The sequence below is a fragment of the Chrysochloris asiatica genome, unplaced genomic scaffold, assembly GCF_000296735.1.
Source record: "Chrysochloris asiatica unplaced genomic scaffold, ChrAsi1.0 scaffold00003, whole genome shotgun sequence".
In the NCBI taxonomy this organism is placed as follows: domain Eukaryota; kingdom Metazoa; phylum Chordata; class Mammalia; order Afrosoricida; family Chrysochloridae; genus Chrysochloris; species Chrysochloris asiatica.
In genome coordinates, this window is record NW_006408521.1 from 19,093,102 (window position 1) to 19,114,930 (window position 21,829).

The following is a 21,829-nucleotide window of genomic DNA, read 5'->3' on the forward strand; positions in this document are numbered from 1 at the left end:
ATCTTCCCCTAATCTGAGCGCTTCCTATCATGTCAGTATCTATGTTACGAAGTAAAGGAGGCTTAGGTGAAATGTTTTATTTATTACAACTGCTGAATCAATTGCCTAAGATCTCAACAGCTTCATGGAAGTCTGGGAAATGTTCATGCAAAAGGTTATTGCCTTAGCTGACTTAAAATTGCCCCCATACAATGGTACATATCAACCCTTAGTGATATGTCTGAAGTATGAGAGATGAAGTTTGGTCATTTGGGCTTCTAACGAGCATTCCAAGGAGCTCTGGTAGTGTAGTGCTTACAAATCGGGCTGCCAACTGCAAGGTCAGCATTTCAAAACTACCAGCTGCTCCGGAGGAGAAAGATGAGGCTTTCTGCTCCTGTAAAGATTTACAGCCTCAGAAATCCTGTTCAGGGTCACTATGGGTAGGAACCGACTCGACAGCATTTAACAACAACAACAACAAGGAGCATTCTGGTTGTACTTCCAACACAGAGTTCTTTTTTCTTCTGGAAGTCCATGGTACTTTTAATATTCTTCTGCAATACCATAACTCAAATATAGCAATTCTTCTATAGTCTTCCTTATTCATTGTCCAACTTTCACATGCGTATGAGGCTGTTGGAAATGTCATGGCTTGGGTCAGGTGCACCTAAGTCCTCAAACTGATGTCTTTGCTCTTAAACACTTTAAAGAGGTCTTGTGCAGCAGATTTGCCTAATGCAATACATCATTTGATTTCTTGACTGCTGCTTCCATGAGTGTTGATAGTGGATCCAAGCAAAGTCTATTCTCCATTTATCATGATGTGATTTATTGCTCCAGTGGTGAGGATTTTTGTTTTCTTTACATTGTGCATCAAATATCAAAGGGTATGTATGGTTTTTGATCTTCATCAGTAAGTATTTTAAGTCCTCATCACTTTCAGCAAGCAAGGTTGTATCATCTGCATATCATAGGTTGTTAATAATTCTTCCTCCAAAACTGATGCCACCTTCTTCACATAATCCAGCATCTTGGATTATTTACTCAGCATACTGATTGAATAAGTGTGGTGACAAATGAAACCCTAGCACACACCTTTCCTGATTTTAAACAATTCACTGTCCCCTTGTTCTGTTTGAACGACTGCCTCTTAGGCTGTGTAAAGGTTTCTCATGAGCACAATTTATTGTTCTGGAATACTCACTCTCCAGAATTTTGTCCATAGCTTGTCATGATCCACAGTCAAAAGCACAAGCAAACATCTTTCTCATATTCTCGGCTTTCAGCCAAGATCCACCTGACCTCAGCAGTTATATCCCTCATTCCATGTCCTCATCTGAATGCAGCTTAGACCTCTGGCAGTTTCCTGTCAATGTACTGTTGCAGCCATTTGTGAATTATCTTGAGCAAATTGTTACTTGCTTGTGATATTAATGATATTGTCTGATGATGTCTCCATTCAGCTAGGTCACCTCTCTATGGAATGGGCACACATATGGATCACTTACAATCAGTTGGTCCTCCAAATGTCTTGGCATAGATGAGTGAGTGCCTCCAGTGCTGCATCAGTTTGTTGAAAGATTTCACTTTGTATTCCATCAATTCCAGGAGACTTGTTCTTTGCCAATGCCTTCAGTGCATTTTGGACTTTTTCCTGAAGTATCATTGGTTCTTGATCATGTGCTACCTCTTGAAGTGGTTGAACATGCAAAACCTCAGAAACTGTTATTCAATAAAACTGTCAATATGTGAAGCTATTGTCTCTCGACCTAGGTCTATATACTTCTGAAGAATTCTGCACTCTGATTTACACCATGTCAAAATGGCAGTTTCTAGCATCCTCAAGGGACTCAAATTGTGTTCCTTTTAAATGTTCTTTGAGTTTGAGGAACAACAAGATGAGAGCTGTAGGGTGACTAGGTTAAGATTCTCATAGGACAGACCTTAGGGTTAGGGTTAGGGTTGAAGAGAGAGCAGGTACATTATCATAATGAAAACATTATCATTATCATAATGAAAACAAACATGCTCAGGGCAACTTTTCTGACCTTTTTCTCACAAACATTTCTTAAAATGTTTTCATAATAAGCCCCATGATCATCCTGTGTTTATTGAGAAAATCCATCAAGATTATCCTTTTGGAATCCCAAAGGACAGTCACAATAACCTTCTGAACTAACCTTGAATTTGACTGGTCCAGATCCCCTCAGAAGCCACTGCTTTCATTGGACTTTTTTGGGGGGAAAGACACCCTAGTGAGAGTAAATACGAGTGTATTACTGAACGAACTTGTTTGTAACCATCTACTGACTGTAGAAACATGTCTAAACATGTTTTGTCTGGAATGAACCCAGGCATGTACGAACTGCATCCCTAGTAGCAATACTTCTTTACTTACTCTTATACATGTTAGGACCAGCTTATCAAGTTACAAATATTTTTTAAATCTACTAGATTAAGTAATTAGCTAGTAATTGGCAGTGCTGGGATTCGAACCTAGGCAAGTTTGGTTGGGACACCTGGCTGAACAGCTGATGTGTGTCGTAAGTGGTGCCCCTGGATACCATCTGCTCTCAAGTTGTCCTCTGGGCTCACCAGCTTCCTAGTGCTACAAAGATAAGAGTGTCCTTCTCTGGTAGCCAATGAGTTTCTCCTATACCTTGTGAGTCTGAGGAGATGCTAACACTTCAGCTTCTCTATCCTGTGGCATCTCTTTGGATTTTCCTTGTGTTTTTCCCCCAGGCTGAGACACAAACTCACTCATGTTATATAATGGGGCAGGGAGGCAGAAAGAAGAGAGGAGAGAGTTCTTTTTAGCTTTAATAAAATGCAGAAGGCTAACAGGGCCTCTTTTCCTATACAATCAGATTTTAGAAATAATTCATAAAATTCCAACAAACACCATAAGAGCAGGAAAATTACATCCTTTCGGAAATCTTTATGGAGGAGCAAATTAACAGAGTGAACACTCATCGTTTATTTATGAATACTACAAGGGGAATTCAAAACGTTTGTGGAAAAATTCCGTTATTCTTCCATCCCATTCTTCCATGAGCGTTTTTTGAAGCCTCCTGGTATGTATATTTGTTCTACAAAAATTTGAGCCAATCCATGTTTTAAAGTTTGAGCAGAGGATAAGCCAGATAAATCCTAGCTCATTGGAGCTTCCCAGCTAATGAAGACCACATATCAGGGACTTTCAGATATCTTATTAGTAAGGGCCTTCAGACATTCCACGAACCTCATATCCTATTCTTATGTTTAAACCAAATGTCAGTGAATCAGTTCTGACCTGATGTATGTCAGAGCAAAACTCTATAAGATTTTCAATGACTTATTTCTTAGGAAGTCAATCCCAGGCCTTTCTTCTAAGGTACCTCTTGATGAACTAGAACTTCCAATCTTTCCATTAGCAGCTAAGCACATTAACTGTATGTACCACCTGGAAACTCCATTCTCATATTTATAATTAAGAAAATTGAGGGTCAGAAGAGTGAAGGACTTGAGGCAGGATTCAAACCCAAGTTTTTTCAATCCAATTCCCTTTCCAGTTTCACCTCAGCTGAGATCGTGTATTTTTCTGGTTCGTTGTAATAACAATGTTGTTGTTAAGTGCTGTTGAGTCAGTTCTGACCCATGGAGACCTGTATAGGGGTTCCGAAGAGCGGCTCGTATGTTTGAACTGCTGACCTTGTGATTCAAACCGACCTTGCTGTCCAGCACATTAGCCTGCAGCACCACGCTAGGACTCCAGTCTCCCCTAATTTGTCAAGTAAACGCATGTAATGATCTAAGTGAGTGGACTCGATCCTCCTACCTTAGAGCACTGGAGAAAAGAGATGGACCAAGAGAAATACAGCCCACCCTTGAGCAACACGGGTTTGAACTGCGCAGGTCCACTTACACTCAATTTTTGTTGTTTTAAACATCTTGTGTTGATAATCATCTCTGTGTGAATAGTTCATCTCTCCAATAAATTGTGTAACACAATAAAAAGTATTTTTCATCCTATTTAGTGCAATACAGTAAACCTTGAGTGACACCATGGAACCCATACAAAGTGCCACTAGTGATGCAGGACGTGCTCACAAGAAGCAGAGAAAAATCCTGACATTATGAGAAAAAGCTGAATTGCTTGACACGTATGTATCTTAGATGAAAGTCTGCAGCTGCAGTTGCCAGCCCTTTCAAGATAAATAAATCCAGTGGAAGGACCGCTGTGAAAAAAGAAGCCGGAATTGGTGAAGCTGTCACTACAGCTATTCCAGCAGGCATGCAAACCTTGCACTCTTCATGAAATATCAATTTTTCTCAAATTGAAAATGCAGCTTTTATGTGGGGGCAATATATAACATGCAAAACACTTATTAATCAATAAGGTTTCTGCCAACATTAGGCTTTTAGTAGTTAAGTTTGGATAGTAGTCAAAAGTTATATGTGAATTTTCCACTGGGGGAAATCATCATCCTTAATCCCGTGGTGTTTGAGGGTAAACTGTATTTAGAGGACAGGGGTGGGTTAGCAAAAAATCTAGATGTCAGGAGCAAAGCAACAAGGGTAGCAAAGAAGATTTAGAAAAGGAATGAAAATAAAATCACAACATCTTATAACTTTATAGAATCCCATGTATTAACTAATAGCAATTTCAAACCAGCACATATAGAGGGTTTATTGTTAATATGTATATGCTGAAATACTTCAAGAATTATTCTGATTGATATCTAAAATGTTTTTTGGAACTACAGTACTAATTTTTGTGGCTTAATTATATGCACAGTGAAAGAAGTTATTTTTAGATAACATATAATATATTTAAATGTCATTCCCTTAAAAAAAATGTGTTTGACGTTAACTGAGCCTGTATGAGAGACAGGTGGAGATGAAAGAGCTTCTAACATTTGTTACCAACATATTGTCATTATTCAAGGTAGTTGGAGGTGCTAAATATAAGACAGAAATGAATGTGACCTTTCTCAAGAAAGCGTTAATATATTTTTTAAAATAAATCTAGAAAGAAACATAACAAGGAAGAGTGAAATCATTTTAAGCCTGTGCTCATAATCAAAATGTTTGCTAGCTAAAGGACTTCCTGTAAGACTCTTCACTGATGTACACATTCCTTCAGCAAACACTTTCTGAAGTCCTACTTGGTGCTGGACACAGCACTAACTACAGAGACGAGTAACATACAGTTTGGCTCCACAACAAGTTCAGTGTAGAGAGAATAACAGAGAGAGAGAAACGGAGGAGATAAGTATTTCATGGGGCAGGAGTGGGCAAGCAGGGCAGAATCCCTGGAGGAAATAGCAGCTGGATTGAGTGTGAGTGTGTGTGTGTGTGAGAGACAGAGAGAGAGAGAGAGACTGCATGATCTGAAATAGAGTTGAACAAATGCCAAGGGAGGACACTGGGAACCTCAAGCCATTTCCTATTGCTGGGGCATCAAGTGTGAGGTGAAACTGTCAAGTGGTGAGGAGGCAGGGACGCAGACAGACAGACAGACAGACAGACACTGGCTTCATCTGAGAGCCCTGTTGGCTCTGTCAATAACATCAAGTTGAAGCTGAAGAAAATTGAAACAAGTCCATGTGAGCCAAAATACAACCTATAGTATATTCCATCTGAATTTAGAGACCATCTGAAGAATAGATTTGGCACAATGAAGATTGATGGCATCAAAAACATCACAGATATTTTCAATAACGTCATATGCATGCGAAAGCTGGACATTGAATAAGGAAGACTGTAGAAAAATTGATGCTTTTGAGTTATGGTGTTGGAGGAGAATATTGAAAGTGCCATGGGCTGCCAAAAGAACAAACAGATCTGTGTTGGAAAAAGTGCAGCCAGAGTGCTCCTTGGAGGCCAGAAATGGCCAAACTTCGTCTCTCATACTTCGGACATATTGTCAGGAGGGACCAGTCACTGGAGAGGGATATCATGTTTGGTAAGGTGGAGGGTCAGAGAAAAAGAGGAAGACCCCCAACGAGATGGATTGGCCAAATGGCAGCATCAATGGACTCAAGCGTGGCAACAATTGTGACATTGGCTCAAGACCAGGCAGTGTTTCATTCTGTTGTGCATAAGGCCGTTATGAGTCGGTACTGACTCGATGGCACCTAACAACAAGAACCTTAGTAAATTCCTATGAAAATTAATTTTTCCCCTCAATTCTGGGTAAACCATGACCTATCATTTATTTCAGTTTTCCTTCCCACCCCAATGCTAACACATGCTCGGGAAGGAAATCTAATCTGTTTACTTTTTCACCAGAAATATGGGCTTCTAGGAAGTAGAAAACAAAGTTTATCTTTCTTTGCACCTCAAAATTTAACAAAGTTTCAAGTACACAAATGCAGCCCTAAGAATGTTGGATTTTTTTTTCTTTTTAATGTTTTATTGTGAATTATGTGATCATTTAAATGGGAGAACATTAGCTTTGCATGCATCCTATCATATATCATTACATTGCCATGGTTACAATCCCCTCCATGCATCATCAACCAACCAAATGGTACACCTGGCAAGCCTGCCCCCCTGGTCATCAGCACACAGCCCCTCTCCTTCTCTGGGTCTAGAGTTCCCAGCCACTCCATCTCCCCATGTCATCATCTCTGCCTCCATCTCTGGTGTCACTATTTCTCTGGGTAGGGTCATGCACTCCGCTCTTCTCCCTTGATGGTCCCAGGGCCCTCCGCTCCTGTACTACAAAGTCAACCACTCCCCTCCTTTTGCTACAAAACGTCTACCTTTACATTTACAACCCTCACAGTCAGTCCTGATAGTAATTATTCACTATTGTACCACAAGAGACCTATCCCCATCTCCTTTCATCAGCCCCTCCCAGACAGATTGGATACTAAGTGGAGATTCTACCTTCCTCTGAACCCTTTGGATCTAGGCTCCCTCTTGAAAGCTTGTAAGCCAGTCACTTCTTGCCTTTGTACCCCACCATTTTGGGTAGTCAATGTCCCTATCTACCCTGTGTATTGAGGGGATGGGAATGATCCTCCCTGTAAAGATTTGTTCCCTCTTTTGAGCTACTGCATCCATAGGTGTAGATCAAGTTCGTCAAATTGTATCAGATTACTCTTTTTTTCCTCTTCTTTCTTCTTCTAGTTGAGCTCTGATCATCCAGCCATTGAATCCAGGTACAAATGTTGGATTTTAATGGCATTTGTTTGTTGATGTTGTTGATTGCTGCCGAGTTGGTTTCAACCTCTAGCGACCCTGCATAGGGTTTCTAAGGAGTGGCTGGTGAGCTTGAACTGCCAACCTTCCTGTTCAAACTGACTTTGCAGTCCAGAACATTAACCTGTAACACCACACCAGGGCTCCAACATTTGTTTAGTCATTAAAACAAACCAACAAAACTGCATGCCATTTGTTTAGTCATTTAAAAATTGCTTGCAGTCTTTTTTCTTTTAAAGATTACTTTAAATTCCACCCATGGTTTCTTGAGACTTCAGTGGTTAAGTGGTAGGATTTTTGCCTCCCATGAGGGAGACCAGGGTTTGATTCCCAGCAACTACACTTCATGTGCAGATACCATCCACCTGCCAGTGGAGACTTACATGTTGCTGCAATGCTAAGAGCAGATTTCATTGGTACTTCCAGACTATGATGAACCTGGAAAAAAGGCTGGTGATCTTTTGAAGATCAGCCAATGAAAATTCCATAGATCACAACTATCCAATCCACCAGGGATCGTGGAGAAGGTGCAGGACTGGGCAGTCGGCTCACCACCATGAGTCCAGGCTGTCAGGAGTGAAGATGACTACACAGCAGGGAACAACGGCACAGGGTTTCACATCCATTCTATTCAGTAGCATCAGAGTTTGTTGTCTGTGAGTCCTGGTGTGGTGTTTTTAATGCACTGGACTGCACAGTCTGTTTGAATCACAAGATCGGTGGTTCAAGCTCACCAGTCAATCCTCGGAAACCCTATACAGGGTCACTATGGGTCACAGACTAGTTGATGGCACTTAACAACAAAAATAGTGTAATAATTGCTGAAATTGAGCACTAACTATATGCCAGGCACTTAAGTGGATTCTTTAATCAAATCTACATAATTACTCTTGCTGTTGTTAGGAGCCTTGGAGTCAGTTAGGATACATAGCGACCCTGCATAGGGTTTCTGAGGCTGTAAATTTTTAAGGAATCAGAAAACCTTATCTTTCTCTCCCTGGGCGGCTGGTGGGTTTGAACTGCTTACCATTCGGTGCTTATCCTATAGCGTGAGTAGTTCTTCCTTAAGTAGCTCATGAAGTAAATATTTGCATCGTTTTACAGATGAGAAAATCTGGGATCAGAGAGGTTAAATAATTTATTTAAGGTCATACAGCTTGTAACAGGCAGTCAGGAGTCTAGTTCAAGAGTGTTCTTAGCCAGAATTTAAACAGTTTTGCCACATTACCTTCTAGGATATTGCCGTGGCGCTGTAGGATATGCACTGGACTGCAAGGTTGGTTTGCACCACAAGGTTGGCGGTTCAAACTCACCGATGCTTCTTGGAAACCCTACGTAGGGTCACTATGAGTGGGAAACGACTCGATGGCATTTATCAACAACAACAATCTTTACTGGAGTAGATTTCAGATCTTTTCTCCCAGGGAGCCACTGGTGGCTTCAAACTGCCAACCTTTCTGTTAGCAATCTAACAGATCCAGGGATCTTTCTTAGGACTGGAAGGGGCCTCATTTTGTACAGAGAGAAACCTGTACTCAGTGGTGTGACATGCTCAAGAACACAGAAAAATAGCATTTTTTGTGAAAAAAATCGTTTCAGTTGGACATTATTAGGTTTATCACATTGAGAATAGTAATTTGCTTGCTTTGTACCAAAACTAGCCCCTTACAAGGAAATAAACCAAAACACAAAGTGTAGAACTGCTCCTTAGGATTTCCGAAAGTGTAAATCAGAGATAGTCTCATCTTCCTTCCACGGAGCTGCTGGTGGGTTTGAACCGCTGATCCTGTCCTACCAGGCCGCCTACAAAGAAACACAGAGTTTGCGAAGTCTTAACCCCTAGAAAAACCAAGAGAAAGCAGCTGAGTGATGGATTCGGAAGAAGGCGCACCGGTCCTCCGACCTGGTCCCGCCTCCTTCCCAATCCCCGCCCAGATTCAAGTTTTAGGCCCCGCCCCTAAAGTTTGCAGCCAATCGGAGACCCACGGTCTGCCGTGCGTGCCTCTCCCCTCTCCTGCCGGCTGCGTCCCTGCCGGCAGTGACGTGCCCCGCCCCGCAGCCGCGGGATTCAAACTCCCGGAAGCGGCGTTGGCGCTGAAGGGTGTAACCTGACTGACTGAGAGCAGTACTTCGCTTCGCCTCTGGTGCAGCCTGGCTCCGGGGACCGCAGCCTCGGGGTCGGGCGGGGCCGCGAGGGAGGTGGCGTCGTTGGGCCGCCCTCATCTGCTTCGATTCAAATCTCTGCCCGCCCTGATACACGTCCTCTTTCCACCGCCCCTGCTTGGAGCCTGACACCCGCTGGGCGTCTCACCACCTCGTTTCTCTCCTTTCAACTTTGCGGTGGGTATTACCATGTCATTACGGATAGCCAAGTGCTTTGTGCAGCTTTGTGTTAATTAGTAAGCGCTTTCATGCTTATCTTACAAACTTCTTCATTTTACAGAAGTAGGTGCTGGAAAGTGAAGGGGACTTTATGCAGTTTTTCTTTTCCTGTCTATCCTCCCCACCCTCCCCCCACCCGAGTGAGATCTTATGTGAGGCTCTTTGTGAGATTTGCTTCTCCCTGTTAACAGGGTCGCTATAGGTCAGAATCGATGCTCAGCAGTGGGTTTGGGTTTGGTCGGCCATCTGGCCTGTAGTAAATGCCTTCTGCAGTTTGATGGTTAGAGCTCTTTGGTCACCCCTTGTCCAGCATTGTTGAATGCCATCGAGTCAGATCCGACTCATAGCGACCCTGTCTAGGGTTTCCAAGGAGCAGCTGGTGAGCTTGAACCGTCAATCTTGCGGTTGGAACCCACCTTGCAGTCCAGTGCATTTACCCACACCAGAACTCCTTGTCCAGCATAGTCAGTTGGCAATCAACAAATATTTTCTGAGCACCTGCTGTTAGGCCTTATGGGTGCAAAAATTCCCAGGGCAGGACCAGAAACAATTGTTGGAACAATAGAATGGGCAGTGTAACCAAGTACCAGATTGTGGTTTTGGGTGTAACAGTTATTATCAGAGAAAGTTTCCTGAAGAAGGTGAGGCTGGACCAGGAGAGGTTTGAACACTGGATATTGGCCTCAATGGAATAGAAAGTACAGAGAAAGGATGTTGATAGGGTTAGATGGTGGGGAGCTGGGAAACCTGGCAAAGGCAGGCTGGCAGCACTGTTGGAGTTTCTGTCCAAAGATCAGGAAGCAAATGTCTGGGGCTTCCTTCCAGGCCTACTGATCTATATTACCACCATTTTGTGTCTTGATGACTTGCTTAAAAAGAATATCATAACAACCCAGTATGCCAAGTCATTATTGTGATATATCTACAGAGGCACGCAGCAAAGTTTCCTGTGACAGCAGGTTTTTTAGACACCATACCCTGACATTTGCTTGATTGATTTACTAGCTACCTTAGTCTTCTTTTACCTTAGAATCAGCAAAAAACCAGGACAAACCTTTTGGTAAATAGTCTGTTCAACTCAATCTGCTCAGTTCTAGTATCTTCAGGTTTTCTGATTTCTTACAGGATGACTTTAAAAGTCCCTTCCCTAGAGAGGCTTTTTCCCCACACCCCTATTGAGTAAATCTCCACAGTTCTTAGCTTTCTTATCACTGCACTCTGCTCATTTCCTGGATGGCATTTATTGCAATTTGAGAAGCCATGTTCGTTTCCTTGTTATTGTCTACCTTCTTTACTAGATTCAAAGTTTCATAATCTCTGGAAACATTTTGTTTTTAAATCAGTTTATAACCGGCATATATTATCCAAAAGGATTCCTAGTGTAGCACTGGACTGCAAAGTTGCTTTGAACCGCAAAGTCAGCAGTTCAAGCTCACCAGCTGCTCCTTGGAAACCCTATACAGGGTTGCTATGGGTCAGAACCAGCTTGAAGGTACTTAACAACAACATTATCCAAAAAACTAAAACCGTTGCCATCGAGTTGATTCTGACTCATAGCGACTCTATATAGGGTTTCCAAGGCAATAAATCTTTATGGGATCAGAAAGCCTCATTTTTCTCCCAAGGACAGGCTGAAAGAATTGAACTGCCAACCTTGCGATTAGAAATCCAGTGCTTATCCTACAGCACCATCAGAACTCCTTAGTACCTATTATGTTGTTATTAAGTGCTGTCGAGTTGGTCCTGGCTCACAGAGACCATGTATAGTTTCCAAGGAGACATTGGTGAGTTTAAACTTGCAGTTCAAACCAGACATGTGATCTAGTGCATTATTCCATAGCTCCACACCAATACTCTTACGTTGTTGTTGTTGTTAGTGCTGTTGCATCGGTTCCGACTCATAGCAACCCTGTATAGAGTTTCCAAGGAGCAGCTGGTAAGTTTGAACCACTGACCTTATGGTCGAGTATTTATCCTACAGCTCCATACCTGGACTCCTGTTACTGTACTTAGTCAATAGTTGGGTTTCTAATATTTTTTGAGTGCTTAAATGGTTCCATACGGTTCTAATTCTTTAATCATTCCTTAATGTTTAGAGATTCTTCTAAATGTTCTTAACTCCTTGTCTGTTGTTATTAAGTGCCGTTGAGTCGGTTCTGACTCACAGTGACCCTATATAGGGTTTCTGATGAGCGGCTGGTGAGTTTGAACCACCAACATTGCCGTTCAAACTGACTTGCAGTCCAGCGCTTTAACCCACAGCACCACACCAGGACTCCAACTCCTTGTCTAGAGTTATATGTATTGTGTACATAGTATGTTTCATTGTATAATTTACCTGTTAGATTTTATATTATACACTTGCTTCTAAACTATCATCTAAACGTATTTATTGCATTGGCCAGATCTGCTGTAAAATACTGCTTTAAAGTATTAAAACGCAAAGATGTCACTTTGACATTTCACCTAACCCAACCAATGGCATTTTCAGTCACCTCATATACATGCAAAAGCTGGAAAATAAGTGAGATTAAAGAATAAATGGTACCTTTGGATTTTGGTGTAGGTGAGTAATACTGGACTGCCAGAAGAACAAATCTCTCTTGGGAAATGTACAGCCAGAGTGCTCCTTAGAAGAGCGGATGGGGAGACTTTGTTTCATGTACTTTGGACATAGTGTCAGGAAGGACTAGTCCCTGGAAAAGGACATCATGCTTGGATGAGTAGAGTAGAGGTTCAATGTCAAAGAGGAAGCACCTCTACCAGATGGATTGGCATACTAATGGAACCAGTGGGCTCAGACATAGGAAAGACTTTGAGGATGGCACAGGACTGGGCATTGTCCCAACAGGACAGCTCCTAACAATGATAAGCTCTCTTAAACTGCCTCCTTCATCTTAAGGTCCTTTTTGCAGTGCAGTGAATTACTTCATATGGCTTTTCTCTCTGTGGTCTTTGCCACTCTCACCAAACAACTTCTTTCCTGATGGATCTAGGTAAGAGAAGGTGGGAAAAGATGCTGATAGGATTTAGTTAGAAGTGATTGTTAACAGTTAATTGTGATTGTAAAAACATGAAACTCTAATGTGGGTATAAAATAAACTGGTAGCAGGAATGGGGGATTTTCCTACCATTAAGAGAGTAGAGCCAGGAGTGGTCCTTTGGACCCTGCACATTGAACTGCCTTATCTAGTGTCAGAAAACAGGCTCCAGAGGATTGGGGCAGAGGAGCAGAAGCAGCAGAACCGAGAGGCAGAGCATGGGACAGTGAGGTGGACTTTCTGGCCCAAAAGCAAGTAAAGTCGAGGCTCGCTTGTGGAGTGGGATGCTTGCAGGCAGTTAATTAGGGAAACTAGCTTTGCTGTCCCAAGGAGTTAGAGCTGAGCGCCCTCAGGCTGAGGCTTATGGTGGAGTGGTGTGTCCTTTGGGCATTTACCAGTCATACTAAAGGAACTTTGTCACACTGTCTGAGCAGGGCAGAGGCCAGGCCAAGGGGCCAAGGACCAGAGAGAGGCCTGCCTATGGGCATGGCTGAGAAGAGGCTGTCCTGACTAGAAGAAGAGCCCTAAGCATTTCTGATCCTGACTTGTAACCTGTTAATTTCCTTAATAAACCCCATAATTTTAAGCGGCCATTGCAGTGGATTATTGAACCCAGCAAAAAAGTAGAGAGTGCCATGGAGGGATGTTGGTGTCAGAATTGGTTAGGAAGGCTGGAGGATGGGGCATATCTGACCTCAGCCTCACAGGAGTCGGCCATGGGTTGATGCTGCTGTTGGTTCTCCTCCTCCCACCTTGTGAAGTCTGAGGAAGTCAGATGCAGCCTCCATGTCCTTTTTAAAAATACTTTTATTGAGTTCCTTGATTGCTGTGCCCCTTTCCCTATAAATGTCTCATCTTAGATTCTTAGAACATCTTTAGACAATATGCTCTCTCAGGCGGAGCACTGGTGGTGCTCCAGGATAAGCACTGGAGAGAAACACAAGATTGGCAGTTCACGCCACCAGTCACTTCTTCAGACAAAGATAGGCTTTCTGCGCCCATAAAGGTGTTTAGCCTCAGAAGCACTATACCAGGTTGCTGTGAGTCAGAAGCGGCTCCACGGCACTTAATAACAACAAACATGCTGCTCTCTCAAATCACATTAAGATAGATCTGACATAAGCATAGCTTCTAAAACAGGACATACAATTATGTTGAGAAATGACATTTCAGGGCCTTATGTAATATACATCAACTTTTTATTCCTATGTAAAATTTGCCTGTGGTGGTGAACTACTTTCAAGCTTCATTTAATAGCTTAATCCTTAGTTGCCTCTGCATTTTTTTTTTTTAAAGAAAACTTTTTAATTGAAGTATGACACAGAAAACATCACAACACATAAGTTGTAATAAATGCAAGTATACAGGTTGGCATATTTTTAAAAGGTGAATACTCTGTGTATCTACCACTAAGATTTAGAACAACAACAAAAAAAAAATGTTGCCAGTAACCTAGAAACCTTCCTCAATGTCTCTCCATTAACCCCACTGATTTGGAAATACCACTTCTATTTAGAGCAGATAGGTGACTTCTTGTTGTTAAGTGCTGTCGAGTCAGTTCTGACCCCTAGTAACCCTGTATAGGTGACCCTGTATAGCTTTAGACCTGAGATTTGAACTTTTAAACTCAGGCTTATAAAATGTAACTGTATTTTTCTTTTTACAGACAATTTCAAAGATGTCTTCCAGAAGTCCCAAAGATTTAATTAAAAGTAAATGGGGAGCAAAGTCTAGTAACTCCAAATCAGAAACAGCATTAGAGAAATTTAAGGGAGAAATTGCAGCCTTAAAAACATCGGTGGATGGAGTCACAAATGGAAAAGGAAAGCTGACTGACAAAGACAGACACAGGCTTATAGAGGTAACTGGTCTTAGAACCCTTTCACTTGTAGTAATGCTCTTCTATAAAACTTGTCAATGTTTTCCTAAAGCTGCTTTCTTTTTCTTGCCATTATCTGTGTCCCATACAGTTCAGTCATTTTGGAAAACCTGACCTTGTCTTTGGATCTTAATTTCTACTTTGTACTTTGGTTTTACAACTTTCTTCTTTTTTTTTTTTTTTTTAATTTTTTTTTTCTACACTTTGTTGGCTTGTCTTTTTGGATCTCTTCCAATCAGTTGGCCAGGTAACTATTTTCCAAATTTCTTGGTGTAGATAAGTGAGTGTCTCTATTGCTGCATCTGTTTGTTTAAAGATTTCAATTCTATTCCATCAATTCATGGAGCCTTGTTCTTTGCAGATGCCTTCAGTGCACATTGGATTTCTTCTTCACTACCAATCAATGCCTCTTGATCAATCATAGGCTACCTGTTGTTTTTTTTTAAGTTTTTATTGTGAATTGAGTGATAGTTTACATGGGAGAACATCAGCTCTACATTCATCCTATCGTATTTCGTTTCATTGCAATAATTCCAGTCCCCTCCATGATCATCATTCAACAGCATTTGCTTCCATTCCCTCTGTTTTGTTGTTGTTGTTTGGATGCACACCGAAGCACTCAGGAATATATCACCATTCAAACAACCAAAGGGTACACCCCACAATCCTGCCCCTCAGTCATCAGCACACAGACCTTCTTCCTCCCTGAGTCCAGAGTTCCCAGCTGCTCCATCTCTCCATGTCATCACCTCTGCCTCCATATCTGGCATCACTACTCCTGTGGATAGGGTCCCGCACTCCAGTCTTCTGCCTTGATGGTCCCAGGGACCTCTGCTCCTGGACTGCAAGATCAACCATTCCTCTCCTTTTGTTACAAAACGTCTACCTTTACATTTGCAACACTCACAGTCAGTCCTGATAGCAATTATTCGTTATTGAACCACAAGAGTCTTATCCCCATCTCCTTTCACCAGCCCCATCCAGACAGGTTGGAAACCACTCATTGGAGAGTCTACCTTCCTCTACATCCTCTTGATCGCATCTCCCTCTTGAAAGCTTTTAAGCCAGTCACTTCTTGCCTTTATAGCCCCTCCTTTTTGAGTAGCCAATGTCTAAGTTGCCCATCCCTGTCAACCCTTGTACCAAGGTGGTGGGAATGATCCTCACTGTAAAGATTTGTTCCGTCTTTTGAGCTACTACATCCATAAGTGTAGGTCAAGTTCATAAAATTGTAGTGGATTACTCTTTATTTCCTCTTCTTTCTTCTTCTAGTCGAGTTCTGATAATCCAGCCATTGAAGTCAGGTCAAGTACTGCAACTTTCTTATATATTGTCTGTTGTTAAATGTCGTTGAGTCAGTTCCAACTCATGGTGACATAGGGTTTCCAAGGAGCGGCTGGTGGATTTGAACAGCTGACCTTGAGGTTAGCAGTCCAGTGTTTATCCTACAACATCACTCCAGGGATCTGAGATATTGTCTAGTCTTTATTAACTTCTCTCATTTTTTAAGTATAATTGAGTATGTGTTTTTAGGTCATTAGGTACCCAAGTTTGTTTTAGAAGTAGTTAAAGCATTCTGATGAATGGATCTACACCTTCAACATAGCACTATTGTTGTTGTTGTTGGATGTCAACAAGTCTATTACAACTCTGTTAACGGAGTAGAATTTCTGTAACCTTTACAGAAGCAGATTGCCACTTCTTCCTCCCTCAGTGCCTCTGGATGTGTTTGAACCACCAACTGTTCAGTTAGCAGCCAAGCACTGAACCACTTGTTCACTAGTGTAATTTATTGTAAATAACGATAAAAACAGCACTAGGATCTGTTTTTATCGTTATTTACAACAAAATCATAACCTAATATCATCATCCTATAGCTTTCTGGCAATTGGTTACATGAGTTTTCCTGATCATCTTTATACTATATTTAAGGTTGAAGAGCATTTTTTAAAACTTTTTGTTGTGAGTTGAGTGAAAGTTTACAGGGCAGCTCATCAGTTTTACATCCAACAAATCACACATTTTGTTTCATCTTAATGATTGCAGTTCCCTCCATGTAACAACAGTTATCCCACTTCCTGCTTGTGGTTTCTATTTCTAGTCCACCCGCCTTCCCATCCTTCTCAACTTTCTCCTGGGGTAATGGTTGACCATTTGATGATGAGCATACCTCACTAGTGTTGTTGTCGTCCATGTATAACTATTCAATATTTAGTTGAAAATTGGGCCATAAAAGTGAGTTCCATTCCAGACATGAAGGGTGACTGATGACCATTGTCTCAGGTTTCCCCAGTCTCTTTCAGACCAGTAAGACCAGTGTATTTTATAATTTGAGTTTTGTACCATACTATCTCCCACTCTATCCAGGACCTTCTAATGTGATCCCTTTCAAAATAGTTGGTAGTGGTAGCTAGGCATCATCTAGTTCTGCTCTCAGAGTCGTGGGGACCAATGTTCACGTGTTCCATTAGCCCTTTAGACGAATTTATTCCAGATGACTTCCATTCTCATCACTCCTCTTTCATCCGCACATGGAGAGACCAACAGCTGTACCGACCTTGCAGTTAACAGGTTTACCCACCAACTGCTCCGCAGGAGAAAGACGAGGATTTCTGCTCCCACCAAAGTTTACAAGTCTCGGAAACCCTACGTAGGGTTGCTATGAGCTGATGCAATGACAGTGGGTCATTGAGAATCGCTGCTGCTGTTAAGTTAGTTCTGGCTTCACAGTGACCCTGTTCCAGGGGACTTCAAAAGTTCATGGAAAAATGTAATTAAAAGATAATGAAAAATTTTCACAAACTTTTTGTAGCCTTCACATACAACATAACAAAACACTGTTGTTAAGTGCCATTGATTGGTTCCAACACTTAGCGACCATGTATAGGGTTTCCGAGGAGTGGCTAGCACGTTTGAACCACCGACCTTTCTGTTAACAGTCCAGTGTTTATCCTACATTGACACAGACCAAAAGCCTTGTTGTCGTTGTTGTTAGGTGCCATCGAGTCGGTACCGACTCATCGCACAGCAGAACGAAGCATTGCCTAATCCTGGGCCAACCTCACTATCATTGCCACTTTTGAGCCCATTGATGCTGCCACTTGGCCAGTCCATCTCGCTGGGGGTCTTCCTCTTTTTCTCTGACCCTCCACCCTACCAAACATGATATCCTTCTCTAGCAACTGGTCCATCCTGACAATATGTCTGAAGTATGAGAGACGAAGTTTGGCCATTCAGGCCTCCAGGGAGCACTCTGGCTGCACTTCTTCAAACACAGATCTGTTGGTTCTTTTGGCATCCCATGGCACTTTCAATATTCTCTTCCAACACCATAAATCAAAAGCATCAATTCTACGGTTTTCACTGTCCAGCTTTTGCATGCATATGATGAGGTTATTGAAAATACCATGGCTTAGGTCGCGCACCTTAGTCTTCAAGCTGACACTAAAAAGGTCTTGCGCAGCAGATTTGCCTAATGTAATATGTCATTTGATTTCTTGACTGCTGCTTCCATGAGTGTTGATAGTTGATCCAAGAAGAATGATGTCCTTGTCAACTTCACTCTTTTCTCCATTGATAAGAATTAAACTTGTTTATTGGTCCAGTGGTGGGGATTTTTGTTTTCTTGACATTGAGATGCAATCCATATGGAAGGCTGTGCTCTTTGATCTTCATCAGTAAATATTTTAAGTCCTCTTCACTTTCAACAAGCAAGGTTGTATCATCTGCGTATCACAGGTTGTTAATGAATCTTCTTCCAATCCTGATGTCATGTTTTTCTTCATAGAACCCAGTTTCTCGGATTATTTGCTCAGCATGCAGGTTGAATAAGTATGATGAAAGAATACAACCCTGTCATACACCTTTCTTAATTTTAAACCATCCAGTGTTCCCATATTCTGTTTGAACAACTGCCTCTTGGTCCATGTACAAATTGGGCTTTACTCCCACAGGCTTTACTCCATTCACGTCATCATGGTCAACTCCTCTTTGAGGAGGTAGCTCTTCCCTAGTCGCATTTTGAGTGCCTTCCAACCTGTGGGGCTCATTTTCTGGCACTATATCTGACAGTGTTTCTCCGCTGTTCATAAGGTTTTCCATGACTAAATGTTCAGAAGTAGTTCATCACTCCTTCTTCCTAGTCTGTTTTCGTCTGGAAGCTCATCTGAAACCTGTCCACCGTGGGTGACCCTGCTGGTATTTAAAATACTGGTGGCATAGCTTCCAGAATCACATCAACTCACAAGCCACCACAGTACGACAAACTGACAGACGAGTGGTGGAGGAATCTGATAGCTTCCCTAAAAGATATCTTTCTGGTTCATTCCATTTTTGGTGAGTATTGGTTGTGAAAACTTGGGTTCCTTATAATCAGTTGAAATTAAACTTTTTGTAACTTCTATCCATTTGCTTTAATTGTGCCAATTATTGTTAGAAAAAATAGGCCTATTTCTTAGCCACAATGACAGTGTATCAGATTTTTTAGGAAATACTTGAGTTCTCATACTTTTATACAAACAGCCACCATATTCTTCAGTTTTTCAGGCTTTTACATATATTCCTGGTCATGCTTCTGAACCTTTTGTGGTTTATCCATATCCCCCTGAAATGTGCACCCAGAATTGAAAGCTGTGCCACAAATGTGTTCTGGCAAACATGGATTGAAATAATGCTGTTACTTCCACTTACTTAGACAGTGTACTGTGTTGAAGTCTAAAATTATATTGGCTTTTTCAGCAACCATATCATACCATTGACTTATCTTAAGCTTGTGGCCGAAATCCCCTCTTAATTTCCACATGAGCAATCAAATTTTCCCCTTTTAAACTTGAACAACTTTCTTTTTCTCTGCTAAATGCACATTTTTAGCTGTATGTTGTTTGTACCTTGTTAGCCTGTCGTGTCATTCTGTTCACTGTCTCTGTCGTTTGCCTATCTACTCTTTAACCCTTTCAACAGCAGCGGTTCAACAAGCATGCTTTCTTTATCAATGTTGGACACTGTTAAAAGATTGCCTTCTAGACCAAATCATTAGTCACCATTAATCCGGTTAGTGAATGCATCTTTGAATGTACAGCTGTAACATTCTGTAGTTTTTCAGTCTGGCTCAAGGAGCTCTGGTAGCGTAGTGGTTACGAATTGGGCTGTGAACCGCAAGGTCAGCAGTTCGAAACTACCAGCTGTTCCGCGGAAGAATGATGAGGCTTTCTACTCCCATAAAGATTTACAGCCTTGGAAACCCTGTACAGGGTCACTGTGAGTCGGAACCAACTCCACGGCACATAACAACAACAACAAGTTCATTCATGAGCATCTATCACTTGCGCATATATCTCACGACTCACTTGAGCCTTTGACTTTATTAAGCGCAGTGTGGTGGAGCAATAGGGATCAGACATTCATGTGGCTGCCAGCTTTTCTTTAGTGTTCTCACCCTATCCTAGACAGAGTTGGTTTCTCCTTTCTCGGTGCCTGTGTCCCATTCATTTTCTATCTTAATTACAGTACTTAGCCTATTGTGTTAATTCATCTATAAGTTCCTGGTTTCATTTTCTAATTGATCCTTGTGCCTAGTATAACCCTGACTTGCTATGTAATGCTTTATAAATGCTTGTTAAAGAAAATTGTTTAGCTTGATATTGGACCTGGCTTTGTTCTAAGATGCTTCTTAGTTTATGTCTAGAAAATTAGGCTCTTAGAAGCTGAGAGGGAGAAGAATGCCTATCACCTCACAGAGAAGGATAAAGAAATACAGCGACTCAGAGACCAGCTGAAAACAAGATACAGTTCGACTGCATTGCTGGAGCAACTGGAAGAGAAAACAAAGGAAGGTGAAAGGAGGGAACAGCTGTTGAAATCTTTATCTGAAGAGACAGATATATTAAAAAAACAGTTGTCTGCTACCACGGCGAGACTTGCTGAACTTGAAAGCAAAGCCAGTACACTCCGGTTATCACAGGTACAAATAAGTTACCTTTCTTGCAACTTTGTATGAAAATAATATTTTTCAAATTTTATTTCCATAACCTAGTGTTTTGTCTGCTTTTAATGAAAATCAGCAGTCTCCTCTGGTGGTCTAGGGTACAGAAGATCTGAAATCTCAGGGTTTTCCAGTTCAAGGAGGTTTCTGATTATGGTCCTGTGGTACCCATGATGGTTCATCAACATATATGAGGGAGCTTCCGAAAGTTCATGGAAAAATTCCAGTATCTTTTAATTCCATTTCGACACAAACCTTTTGAAGCCCTGGTGGTACAGTGAGTTAAGCATTGAGGGAGCTACTAACCACAAGTTTGGAGGTTCAAACCTACTATCCACTCCAAGGGACCAAGTTGAGACTTTCTGTGCCTATAAAGATTTATAGCCCCGGAAGCCTTATATAGGGTAAATATGTGTTAGAATTAACTCAGTGACAGTAAGTTTGGCTTTTTTTATTCATACTAGATCTAGATTTTGGATGCTTCTGTAAGGTATTATGAACTAAGAATAATGTGAAAATACTGTTAAATTTGTGGTATTAACTATTATTGGTTTACTTATAGACTGTGGCTACAAGTTGCTTCAATTCATCTATGAGTAATATTCATGAAATGGAAATACAGCTGAAAGATGTAAGTTCATTTTCCTTTCGATAAGTTCTGGGTTAAGAGACGAGGGCTAATGCATTTGTTCTTAAATTTATGAAAATGGGCACCATTGGTGCTGTGACTTTCAAAAGCCTCCAGATGAGACAGGAGAACCAAGTGGATTGTCATCACCCCTTTAGGCTATTGCCTTGCTCTTCCTGGGCCCTCAGGAGGACTGTGGCCTCTTTTTAGGAGCCCTGGAGGTGTGTGGGATAAGCAGCGGGCTGCTAACCCCAAGGTTGGAGGTTTAAACCCACCAGTTGCTCCATGGGAGATGAGACTGTCCCTGTGAAGACTGAATATCTGTGAATCTCTGTACAAGGTCACTAGAAGTTGGAATTGGCTCCATGGCAGTGGGTTTGGTTTTTTTTAGTATGATCTCTTTGGGCTAGAAAACCTTAACATTATCCATTGCCTCCAAATGCCTCATCAATAGCTGTCCACTGCGTACATCTAATTTCCTTAACTGTTATATTATTATAATGTTACTTATTTCATAGCTTTTTTAAAGATGTCATCTCTTTTTGTTTATCCATGTAAGGTATATTCTTTAATTCGAAAGCCTTTTCTTGGAACTAGAATTTTTTTTCATAGCTTGGGAGAGAAATGTATTTGTATACTCAGTACTTAGTACTTCCTTTCTCTAGTAGTGTATGAAATGAAGTCATTTTAAATGTCTGGTAACACTGTTATAGCCTAAGTAAATGGATTGATGGTTTCCATTGGGA

At 41.5% G+C, this 21,829-nt stretch overlaps 1 protein-coding gene across 1 annotated transcript in view; it reads left to right on the forward strand.

Annotated features, from left to right (window-relative positions):
• Positions 1-14,268: 14,268 nt before the first annotated feature.
• CEP55 (centrosomal protein 55kDa) overlaps positions 14,269-21,829 on the forward strand; it is a 23,631-nt gene continuing 16,070 nt past the window's right edge. The window contains exons 1-3 of the mRNA XM_006831149.1: positions 14,269-14,457; positions 20,159-20,434; positions 21,018-21,086. Coding sequence (XP_006831212.1) covers positions 14,275-14,457; positions 20,159-20,434; positions 21,018-21,086 — 528 coding nt within the window. The 5' untranslated portion in view covers positions 14,269-14,274. The remainder of the gene's footprint in view (positions 14,458-20,158; positions 20,435-21,017; positions 21,087-21,829) is intronic.